Below are 12,196 nucleotides of genomic sequence, written 5' to 3'. Positions count from 1 at the left end.
TATTGGTACCTAATGACCCTGCAGTGTTCTGGTTTCTATTGGTACCTAATGACCCTGCAGTGTTCTGGTTTCTATTGGTACCTAATGACCCTGCAGTTTTCTGGTTTCAATTGGTACCTAATGAACCTGACCCGGCAGTGTTCTGGTTTCTATTGGTACCTAATGAACCTGACCCGGCAGTGTTCTGGTTTCTATTGGTACCTAATGACCCTGCAGTGTTCTGGTTTCTATTGGTACCTAATGAACCTGACCCTGCAGTGTTCTGGTTTCTATTGGTACCTAATGACCCTGCAGTGTTCTGGTTTCTATTGGTACCTAATGAACCTGCAGTGTTCTGGTTTCTATTGGTACCTAATGAACCTGACCCTGCAGTGTTCTGGTTTCTATTGGTACCTAATGACCCTGCAGTGTTCTGGTTTCTATTGGTACCTAATGACCCTGCAGTGTTCTGGTTTCTATTGGTACCTAATGACCCTGCAGTGTTCTGGTTTCTATTGGTACCTAATGACCCTGCAGTGTTCTGGTTTCTATTGGTACCTAATGAACCTGACCCTGCAGTGTTCTGGTTTCTATTGGTACCTAATGAACCTGACCCGGCAGTGTTCTGGTTTCTATTGGTACCTAATGAACCTGACCCTGCAGTGTTCTGGTTTCTATTGGTGCCTAATGAACCTGACCCTGCAGTGTTCTGGTTTCTATTGGTGCCTAATGACCCTGACCCGGCAGTGTTCTGGTTTCTATTGGTGCCTAATGACCCTGACCCGGCAGTGTTCTGGTACTTACAGGAGTTGTGTCTCCGTCTGAAACCCTTGGACTGGCCCGGCACCTCCAGGTGTTTATCTCCGAAGCTTTTAGAGCACTGCTGCGGTGAAGCCAGCCTGTCCTGGGTCTTATGGTGTCCTCGGTGTGGGACTGAGACCGGATCGCTGCTCTTCGGAACCACACCACCTCTACCACTCACTATATCCAGGACCTTCAGCTCCTTGATGTCCACGGCACTGTGGGAGAATAGACAGTCATAGACAGTCACACAATGGCTGACGTCCACGGCACTGTGGTCGACAACAGGGAATTCTGGACTGTGAAAATAGAATTGATCTCAACCCTTGTAGGCAATCATATAGCCTTATAGGCAAAATGGTTTGACAACTTTGAAGGTATTTTCTCCTGAATTAATTCATGCTGTGTACATCTGTATCATTTGACAAGAGAGAAGTGTGACACAGCCTGTCATTAGTCCTTTAAACATGTAATTGAAATACTATAGAATTCCATTATTTCCTGTGGTGGACTGCTCCTACTGAGGAATGCCAATATGGCCGACCGGGGACGTCAAAGCCTTTCAATGGCCAATACATAGCATCAGCAATCTAGGGTTTATATACATCATTGATAATGCAACATGACATGTAGAAATGTTGAAACTGTTAATTACTGTTCCCAAAACAATGTCCAGTAGAGGCTAGAACACCTCAGTGCAAGAACATACCGGTAGCTACCAGCTTTGTAGGCTAACTTTCCTTGCTAGCTTACAGCTGAAGCTAACATCAATTCACTACCCTAGTACAGTGTTTGTGAAAATATGCTAACCATATTAAGTCAAAATATTGCTGATTACAAAACTTTATTAATTCACTTAGTCTCCCCCCGCCTAACTTCTCTTTCAGTCAAGGTTGTCTTTGCTTGAGCCTCGAACTGACTTTGTGTGAATGACGTCATGGGTCTTATTAAGAGAGCGGCAGGATAGCCTCGTGGTTAGAGAGGAGGGGCGGCAGGTAACCTAGTGGTTAGAGTGGAGGGGTGGCAGGTAGCCTAGTGGTTAGAGTGGAGGGGCGGCAGGTAGCCTAGTGGTTAGAGTGGAGGGGCGGTAGGGTAGCCTAGTGGTTGGAGTGGAGGGGTGGCAGGTAGCCTAGTGGTTAGAGTGGAGGGGCGGCAGGTAGCCTAGTGGTTAGAGTGGAGGGGCGGCAGGTAGCCTAGTGGTTAGAGTGGAGGGGCGGCAGGTAACCTAGTGGTTAGAGTGGAGGGGCGGTAGGGTAGCCTAGTGGTTAGAGTGGAGGGGTGGCAGGTAGCCTAGTGGTTAGAGTGGAGGGGTGGCAGGTAGCCTAGTGGTTAGAGCATTGGACAAGGTACAAATCTGTCGTTCTGCCCCTGAACAGGCAGTTAACCCACTGTTCCTAGGCCGTCATTGAAAATAAGAATTTATTCTTAACTGACTTGCCGAGTTAAATAAAGGTAAAATTAAATAAAGAGACCTTTATAAAATAAGATATTGCAAATGTTGTTGAGCAGCACCATAAAATAGAAAGTAAACAGATTGTTTTTCACCATTAGCCTCATGAAATCAGTTAAAACAAGCTCATCAACTCATTGCATGCACACACTTATTGAATATGCATGCACCTGTATTGTGAATAGGCCTAAACTACATCTTGATTTACCCAGTTTATCAAGAGAGATTTACCATTCAAATACATTTTTGCCGTTATGTAGTTAGATTGGCAAAAAAAAAAAAAAAAAATCTGATTGCATGATTGACTCATTTATTTACTCATTCATTCTAAAATCAAAATGTGTCAAATGTAATGATATTGAACTCAAAAGATCTGTATCAAGTGCTATTCTTTGACTTTGGTCTAAACACCTTTTTGTTTTTTTACCTTGGTATCGTTCTGGTATTAAGTATCATGATACTAAACCTGGTATCGAAGTCAAAATGCTGGTATAATGACAACAATAGCCTACAATTGAGTTATTATAATCATCGTATTGCAACGTTTTCAGGAAACTCTATGAAGAGAAGTTCATTTCCAAAAAAATAGATAATAAACAGTAGTACCTAAAAGTGACCTCGGGCACAGGGCACTTGACTCCATTGTGGAAGGGCTGTTTGAGGGTGATGGTCTGGCTGGACTGGTCCACAGACGACACCTCGCCTTGGTACACCCCCAGAGATTCTCCGCAGTTTATCGACACCAGACTACCTAACCAGTCTGCAGCCATGCTGTCTGGTGACGAGTCCAAACATGGTGAACATGAACACATGTCAGGAGAACATTTGAGTTTAAAGTTGAAATATTATCTAGTTAAGATCTAGCTGACGTTGACAGCTTGCTAACAACATGGCCTTTGACGAGATCTAATTTTCTCGTTCAGAATGGCAATACATGTCTTATCGTTTCATGGAGAAATGTAGCCTACCTTTTGTGATATTCCGTAGAACGACGGTTTTAATGTAATATTTGAACAGTTGCCCAAATGGGCTATTATAATTAAAATGATCAAAGCAAGCGTCCTTAGCTTTGTTTCAGAAGCATGAGCTGGAGTCGCACAACTTCCGGCGCGTAGCCAAACACATTTCAAAATAAAAGTCATCAGGGTTGCAGGGCGCATCTATATGACCAAACATGAAATACACAATTCACAATGACATTTGTGTTTTTGTTATCACATTTAATTTCATGGAGTTAATATATATATATATATATTATATTAAGCCACTGCTTAGACTCTTAATAAATAATATATATACAGTCTAAGCAGTGGCCACTTGAGTGGCGCAGTGATCTAACACTTCGAACCCACCGACAGCATCATTGCGCAAAATATGTAGCATCACCGGGATATGTATGCAAAAGTTCAACATTCACCCTCTGCTACCATTTATGTCAAGCCGTCTACTCATACAGTTTGACGCATACATTCGATAAATCCAACATCTGCACCACACCGAATATACTGCAACTGCCTCTGCAACGCAACACTGCAAGGCAAGCTGACATGTGGAATTGTTATAAGATGGTCATACCATAGGCAATTTAGATATTTAATTTTGAATTTTAGGACCCCTTTAGTTTAGGTATAAAACAAATTATACAGTACCAGTCAAAAGACACACCTACCAATTCCAGGGTTTGTCTTTATTTTCTACATTCTAGAATAATAGTGAAGACATCAAAACTATGAAATTACACATATGAAATAATGTAAACTCAGAAAAAAAAGAAAACGTCCCCTCACTGTCAGCTGCATTTATTTTCAGCAAACTTAACATGTTTAAATATTTGTATGAACATAACAAGATTCAACATCTGAGACATAAACTGAACAAGTTCCACGGACATGTGACTAACAGAAATGGAATAATGTGTCCCTGAACAAAGGGGGGGTCAAATTCAAAAGTAACAGTCAGTATCTGGTGTGGTCACCAGCTGCATTAAGTACTGCATTCACATTCACACAGATGAGCAGTGTTTTTTTCAGTCAGTAGAAAGGCCTCTTTAGTGTCCTAAGTTTTCATATCTGTAACCTTAATTGCCTACCGTCTGTAAGCTGTTAGTGTCTTAACGACCGTTCCACAGGTGCATGTTCATTAACTGTTTATGGTTCATTGAACAAGCATGGGAAACAGAGTTAAAAACCCTTTACTATGAAGATCTGTGAAGTTATTTGGATTTTTAAGAATTATCTTTGAAAGACAGGGTCCTGAAAAAGTAGCCACCCTTTTGCCTTGATGACAGCTTGCACACTCTTGGTACTCTCTCAACCAGCTTTAACTTTAGGAACAGTTCAAATAAGCAAAGAGAAACGACAGTCCATCGTTACTTTAAGACATGAAGGTCAGTCAGTCCATAAAATTTCAAGAACCGAAGTAAATGCTTTAGACATAAGTAACAGACTCATCTCAACATCAACTGTTCAGAGAAGACTGCATGAATCAGACCTTCATGGTCAAATTGACGCAAAGAAACCACTACTAATGGACACCATTAAGAAGAAGAGACTTGCTTGGGCCAAGAAACACAAGCAATGGACATTAGACCGGTGGAAATCTATTCCTGGGTCTGATGAGTCCAAATTTGAGATTTTTGGTTCCAACCGACGTGTCTTTGTGAGATGCAGAGTAGGTGAACGGATGAGCTCCACATGTTTGTTCCTACCGTGAAGCATGGAGGAGGAGGTGTGATGGTGTGGGGGTGCTTTGCTGGTGACACTGTCTGTGATTTATTTGGAATTTAAGGCACACTTAACCAGCATGGCTACCACAGCATTCTGCAGCGATACGCCTTCCCATATGGTTTGCACTTAGTGGGACTATCATTTGTTTTTCAACAGGACAATGACCCAACACACCTCCAGGCTGTGTTAGGGCTATTTGACCAATAATCAGAGTGATGGAGTGCTGCATCAGATGACCTGGCCTCCACAATCACCTGACCTCAACCCAATTGAGATGGTTTGGGATGAGTTGGATCGCAGAGTGAAGGAACAGCAGCCAACAAGTGCTCAGCATATGTGGGAACTCCTTCAAGAAGACTGTTGGAAGAGCATTCCAGGTAAAGCAGGTTGAGAGAATACCAAGAGTGTGCAAAGCTGTCGTCAAGGCACAGGTGGCTACTTTGAAGAATCTCAACGAAAAAAACACATTTTGATTTATTTAACACTTTTTTTGGTTACTACATGATTCCATATTGTGTTATTTCATAGTTTTGATGTCTTCACTTTTATTCTACAATGTAGAAATGTAGAAATAGTTTGTCCAAAACTTTTGACTGATACTTTATAAATAAATGATTAGATAAATATTGAATTTGGCCTTTACTACTGTGTTTTTTGTTTTACTGGAGAGGAGCGTTTTTCCACCATCAACAAAACACCAAATGATGGATTTTTTTTTCATAAAAGAATGGTGTCGTACCCTTCTGATAGAGTTCCAGTGTCGCGCCCTGACCTTAGTATTCTTTGTTTTCTTTATTATTTTGGTTAGGTCAGGGTGTGACATGGGTGATGTATGTGTTTTTGCCTCTGTCTAGGTGTTTTGTATGTCTATGGGTGTTTTACTAGTCTCGGTGTTATGTATGTCTATGGTTGCCTAGATTGGTTCTCAATTAGAGGCAGCTGTTTATCGTTGTCTCTGATTGGGAACCATATTTAGGCAGCCATTTTTCCTTGGTTATTTCGTGGGTTATTGTCTATGGTTAGTTGCCTGTGTCTGCACTTGTTTATATATAGCGTCACGTTTATTTTTAAGTGTTCTTCGTTAATAAATAGAAGAATGTATTCACATCACGCTGCGCCTTGGTCTCCTCCATTCAACGAATGTGACATCCAGACACTTGTCGAATCTTTGTCAATGAGCATTGAAGCTGTTCTGCCGACTCGTTGTGGCCCCATTAAGAGACTTTATGCTGGTGTTTCCTTTATTTTGGCAGATACCTGTATGTTATGATCTCAGTGGCCTGCAGTATTTCTCAATGTCCTGTTGAGACAGAGCAAATAACAGTGTGTTATAATACAGCTCTTACAGTCATCATTGATCTCACACCCGTCATGTCCCATACCAACACACAAACACAACTTCCCTTATTAAATCGTGTGCATACCATCGTCTTTATTCACATCTATACAATAGGCCTACTTATTCCAATGACGTTAAAGATTGAGACAAATGCTATATAACAGAATACATCAATCTTACTGTAATGTTTTGACAATGATTACTTTACCATAAACATGAAACACAAATATTTATTTCACAATGCTCGGTTGCAATGTGTGGGTGAATCAATTAGTAAATGTACTGTAATTTTTTTTTTAAATGTCAAGCGTCAGTCTTGATAGGCTCCACAGAGTGGAACTCCTGTCATCTCATGTCAACAAACAGTAGACAGGCTGCCCCGAAGCAGTGATGTCACAGGGAGACAATGTAGCCAGCCCAGGATTGGACTTCAGCTCACCCACGAGACAACTCTGTATGTAGGTAACCATGACTACCGTCTGCCAATGGCTGCACTCTCAACAGCTCCCTGGCTCCCACAATCAGGGGCAGCTGAAAGACAGCAGTAGGGACAGAGCTATTGAACAAGAGAGGGCTTGAACAACAAGGTAAGAGGCAGCTTTTCATATGGTATACTTACTCACTAAAGATTCTGTTGTTTGGTTATGGGCAGTATATTTAAAAAATATGAGTTACTTCTTTGGGTGCTTAACAGTAGGCCACATGTGAACGGTATATAGATGGAAAACATTTACTCAGTGTACAGAAGGTTAATTCACACAGAAAACATTTGATATACATCCACATTTTGTTTTCCTTGTAAAGATTTATTTTATTTTTTTTCAAATTCTATTTGACTACAACACAAACACAAGGCATTTGGAGTCCAGTCACAACGGTGTTATAATTAACCGCACTGCATTGTTAAAGATTGGGTGTGAACTCAGAGCAGAACAAACAAACACTGGAAAAGTCAAACGCATTTTTATCCCCCATGAATTGTGGTAATAATAGCAGACTACGAACTGCCACTAACATGAGACTCGATCAATCCTTGTCCCCTTTTTCCAACCCTCTGACCAGGGCCTGTAGATACAGTGTGTGCCGGATGGACTTGGACCAGCTATGGGGGGGTGAGAACCACGGCCTCTCCCACGTGGAAGGCAGCAACGACTGGGGTGATGAGTTAGGAGGACTGGGTGTTATACCCTTCAGTCATTCCCTCATCCCTCTCAGAGACTCTCGTCCACTCGTCCTCACCGATCGGGACATGTGGGACAGCAGGTCTCACTTTAAATCTCAGGTAAGGAACGATTTGTGATTTATGTAGGTGACTTATGATTTGTGTTATGAATTAATCATTTAGATCACGGTGAGGCGATTTTTGAGTGATATTTTGTTCTGTTAGTCCTTAGCATGGAGTATGGCATGTAGGACTGGAGGGTTCCTCTCCAAAATGAGCACCGGGTGAGAGCTGAAGCTTTTTTTGTAACCTTAAAGACAACAATGTTAGTTTTTTTTTGAATGTACTTCTATCCAAGGCTGCACCTTGACTATAGGTTGGTTTGAGCACTGCCTTTCCCCTTTAAAAAGGTAGGTTTACTCAAGCCGCTTGTATGGTTTACAATGGATGACATCTGTTTCATGTGTCCTAGCACCTCCGCTAATGGCAGAGACAGTGGCTTCAGCAGACAGAGTGACCCAGGGCTGGGCAAAAGAAGATGGCAGTCGATGTCCCGCCTGGCCCCCGAGGGCGCACCCCGGTCCCTCTCCCCTGTCTCCCCAGGGGTTGAGCTGAGAGCAGCCCTGGAAGAGAGTGGCTTTAGGTATGAGCCTTTATAATGCCTTATAACAAGGTACTTAGAGAGACACAATATATTATAACCCTTTATAATGCCTTATAACAAGGTACTTAGAGAGACATAATATATTATAACCCTTTATAATGCCTTATAACAAGGTACTTAGAGAGACATAATATATTATAACCCTTTATAATGTCTTATAGCAAGGTACTTAGAGAGACAATATATTATAACCCTTTATAATGCCTTATAACAAGGTACTTAGAGAGACAATATATTATAACCCTTTATAATGCCTTATAACAAGGTACTTAGAGAGACAATATATTATAACCCTTTATAATGCCTTATTAGATAGACATAACCTGCTATATTATAAGCCTTATAACAAGGCATTATAAATATCATGGATAAATATAAGGTATTTATGTTATCTTATTATAAGGTACTACTTAGGGTGACATAGAATGTTACAAAGCCTTATGGTAAGGTATTATAAAGTCTTGTATACACTTATAAACCTGTGAATAAAGCATTGTATTTGCAGGCGAGCAGAGCTGGTGCAGAGGCTGCGGGAGGCCCATGGACGTCTGGACAGCCAGACAGACCTGCTGAAGAACAGAGACACACAGCCGCAGCACAGCAGTAGTACTGCACAGCTGCTGGAGATTAAACACAAGGTAAGTGAGAAAGATCTCAGGACTTTAAAAAAGAGATATTCTGCCGTTTAATGAATCAGAAGGTCTACGATCTCTGTGTACACACTGAACTTAGAAACTATCTGGCTTTAATGATTCAGAAAGTCTACTATCTCTGTGTACACTCTGAACTGGTCTTTAATGGTCATAATGTACTCTTAACTTCTACCCAGGACAGCCAGAGTCCACTCTCAAGGTTTCTTCTTTCTTGGAAGTGTTTCAACACCATTGTACCTACACTTGTTTTTTGGGGTCTTTGGGGTTCAGGTCAGGCTTTGTCTGGTCTTTGGGGTTCAGGCCAGGCCTTGTCTGGTCTTTGGGGTTCAGGCCAGGCCTTGTCTGGTCTTTGGGGTTCAGGCTAGGCCTTGTCTGGTCTTTGGGGTTCAGGCCAGGCCTTGTCTGGTCTTTGGGGTTCAGGCCAGGCCTTGTCTGGTCTTTGGGGTTCAGGCTAGGCCTTGTCTGGTCTTTGGGGTTCAGGCCAGGCCTTGTCTGGTCTTTGGGGTTCAGGCCAGGCCTTGTCTGGTCTTTGGGGTTCAGGCCAGGCTTTGTCTGGTCTTTGGGGTGTAAACCAGGTTTTGCCTGGTCTTTGGGGTGTAAACCAGGTTTTGTCTGGTCTTTGGGGTTCAGGTCAGGTTTTGTCTGGTCTTTGGGGTCTAGGTCAGGTTTTGTCTGGTCTTTGGGGTCTAGGTCAGGTTTTGTCTGGTCTTTGGGGTCTAGGCCAGGTTTTGTCTGGTCTTTGGGGTCTAGGTCAGGTTTTGTCTGGTCTTTGGGGTTCAGGCCAGGCCTTGTCTGGTCTTTGGGGTTCAGGCCAGGCCTTGTCTGGTCTTTGGGGTCTAGGTCAGGTTTTGTCTGGTCTTTGGGGTCTAGGCCAGGTTTTGTCTGGTCTTTGGGGTCTAGGTCAGGTTTTGTCTGGTCTTTGGGGTTCAGGCCAGGCCTTGTCTGGTCTTTGGGGTTCAGGCCAGGCCTTGTCTGGTCTTTGGGGTCTAGGTCAGGTTTTGTCTGGTCTTTGGGGTCTAGGCCAGACTTTGTCTGGTCTTTGGGGTTCAGGTCAGGTTTTGTCTGGTCTTTGGGGTCTAGGCCAGGTTTTGTCTGGTCTTTGGGGTCTAGGTCAGGTTTTGTCTGGTCTTTGGGGTTCAGGCCAGGCCTTGTCTGGTCTTTGGGGTTCAGGCCAGGCCTTGTCTGGTCTTTGGGGTCTAGGTCAGGTTTTGTCTGGTCTTTGGGGTCTAGGCCAGGTTTTGTCTGGTCTTTGGGGTCTAGGCCAGGTTTTGTCTGGTCTTTGGGGTCTAGGTCAGGTTTTGTCTGGTCTTTGGGGTCTAGGCCAGACTTTGTCTGGTCTTTGGGGTCTAGGTCAGGTTTTGTCTGGTCTTTGGGGTCTAGGCCAGACTTTGTCTGGTCTTTGGGGTCTAGGCCAGGTTTTGTCTGGTCTTTGGGGTCTAGGTCAGGTTTTGTCTGGTCTTTGGGGTCTAGGCCAGGTTTTGTCTGGTCTTTGGGGTCTAGGCCAGGTTTTGTCTGGTCTTTGGGGTCTAGGTCAGGTTTTGTCTGGTCTTTGGGGTCTAGGCCAGACTTTGTCTGGTCTTTGGGGTCTAGGTCAGGTTTTGTCTGGTCTTTGGGGTCTAGGCCAGACTTTGTCTGGTCTTTGGGGTCTAGGTCAGGTTTTGTCTGGTCTTTGGGGTTCAGGTCAGGTTTTGTCTGGTCTTTGGGGTTCAGGCCAGGCCTTGTCTGGTCTTTGGGGTCTAGGTCAGGTTTTGTCTGGTCTTTGGGGTCTAGGCCAGACTTTGTCTGGTCTTTGGGGTCTAGGCCAGGCCTTGTCTGGTCTTTGGGGTTCAGGTCAGGTTTTGTCTGGTCTTTGGGGTTCAGGCCAGGCCTTGTCTGGTCTTTGGGGTGTAGGTCAGGTTTTGTCTGGTCTTTGGGGTCTAGGTCAGGTTTTGTCTGGTCTTTGGGGTTCAGGCCAGGTTTTGTCTGGTCTTTGGGGTTCAGGTCAGGTTTTGTCTGGTCTTTGGGGTCTAGGTCAGGTTTTGTCTGGTCTTTGGGGTTCAGGTCAGGTTTTGTTTGGTCTTTGGGGTGTAGGTCAGGTTTTGTCTGGTCTTTGGGGTTCAGGCTCACCCCTCAACCTGTTTGCCCCACAGCAGCTGGCAGAAGCAGTGAGTGGTCTTGAGCAGGAGAAGGAGGCAGCTGAGTTGAGCCGGTTTGAAGAAAGCCGACGTCGCGGAGAACTGCAAGACAAGTGAGTACAATGACTAAGCCGCTAAGAATGGCATTCATGGCGTTGAATGAGTTCATGCCATTCCCAAATCCCAGTGTGGATGAACAGGACAGCTATTCACCACGCAGGGGCCATTTCCATTTCCATTCAGTCATTTCAGAAAAATAGATATAATTTAACTTCCTGAATGGACTGAATTTAAATTAAATTGACCCCCAACCCTGGTATTCACCTCAGTTTTCAAACCTGATTTAAAGAACTCCCGAAAGAGGCGTCAGTAAATTCCATGTATATGTTATTACATCTGAAGGGTTCTTCGACTGGAGATGGACATGTTGAAGATGAGATCGAACCTGACTGTTATCAAACCGGCGGCCCCAAGAACTAACAACAACCCCCTCAGCAGGACCTCACCTGTTACACAACAAGACTTGTTCAGAGAGGTACACTGTTTAAACCTCATTGGACAAAACTCTTTGGTCCCAGATCTGTTTGTGCAACTCCTCTGATTGTTGTCATAACGACCATAAGATTTGATACAGCACAAACAGATCTGTGACCAGGTGACTTGAGGATAATCTTGTTTAGAGTAAAACCCCACTTTAAGCAGCACTAAATCCATATGGAGGATTTTACAGTGTGTCTGTGTGTTTGTGTGTCCGTGTGTCCGTGTGTCTGTGTGTCCTTGTGTCCGTGTGTCCTTGTGTCTGTGTGTTCGTGTGTCTGTGTGTCTGTGTGTCTGTGTGTCCTTGTGTCTGTGTGTCCTTGTGTCTGTGTGTCCGTGTGTCCGTGTGTCCATGCAGGAAAAGCACAAAGCAGAGAGAGAGCTGTCCAGACTAAGAGAGGCCCTCAGAGAGGCCGAAGAGAGAGCAGAGGCCCTGGAGACAGAGAGAGACCTTCAGCAACTACACAGCTCTAAAGAGGTTAGTCCAACAACTAGCCTCATCTAATGTTGTTTCTGTCCCAAATGACACCCTGTTCTCTGTCGTGTCCACAACCTTTGACCAAGGATTAAAGTCCCTAGTCTGTCTGTCTGTGTAGTTTTGCCAACTCCTGTGTTCATTGTTAACATTTTATTTATTTTAAATGTAACCTTTCTTTAACTAGGCAAGTCAGTTATGAACAAATTCTCATTTACAATGACGACCTACCGGGGAACAGTGGGATAACTGCCTTGTTCAGGGGGTAGAACGACATATTTTTACCTTGTCAGCTT

At 43.7% G+C, this 12,196-nt stretch overlaps 2 protein-coding genes across 2 annotated transcripts; one reads left to right on the top strand and one right to left on the bottom strand.

Annotated features, from left to right (window-relative positions):
• Nucleotides 1-783: 783 nt before the first annotated feature.
• Nucleotides 784-3,327, bottom strand: LOC135534103 (enhancer of mRNA-decapping protein 3-like; the record flags this gene model as incomplete). Its single annotated transcript, XM_064961241.1, has 3 exons — nt 3,199-3,327; nt 2,837-3,005; nt 784-998 (listed from the first exon to the last, which is right to left on the bottom strand). Coding segments are annotated over exons 2-3 (379 nt in total), but the record flags the coding sequence as incomplete, so codon positions are not given.
• A 3,485-nt stretch (nt 3,328-6,812) lies between these two features.
• LOC135534102 (centrosome-associated protein CEP250-like) lies at nt 6,813-11,903 on the top strand (the record flags this gene model as incomplete). The annotated part of the gene is made up of 8 exons (XM_064961240.1): nt 6,813-6,882; nt 7,358-7,577; nt 7,683-7,741; nt 7,930-8,100; nt 8,627-8,759; nt 10,904-11,001; nt 11,291-11,423; nt 11,784-11,903. Coding segments are annotated over exons 2-8 (909 nt in total), but the record flags the coding sequence as incomplete, so codon positions are not given.
• Nucleotides 11,904-12,196: the final 293 nt, after the last annotated feature.

This window comes from Oncorhynchus masou, unplaced genomic scaffold, assembly GCF_036934945.1.
Source record: "Oncorhynchus masou masou isolate Uvic2021 unplaced genomic scaffold, UVic_Omas_1.1 unplaced_scaffold_3007, whole genome shotgun sequence".
NCBI classification, from domain to species: domain Eukaryota; kingdom Metazoa; phylum Chordata; class Actinopteri; order Salmoniformes; family Salmonidae; genus Oncorhynchus; species Oncorhynchus masou.
This window is presented reverse-complemented; position numbering and strand designations above follow the sequence as displayed.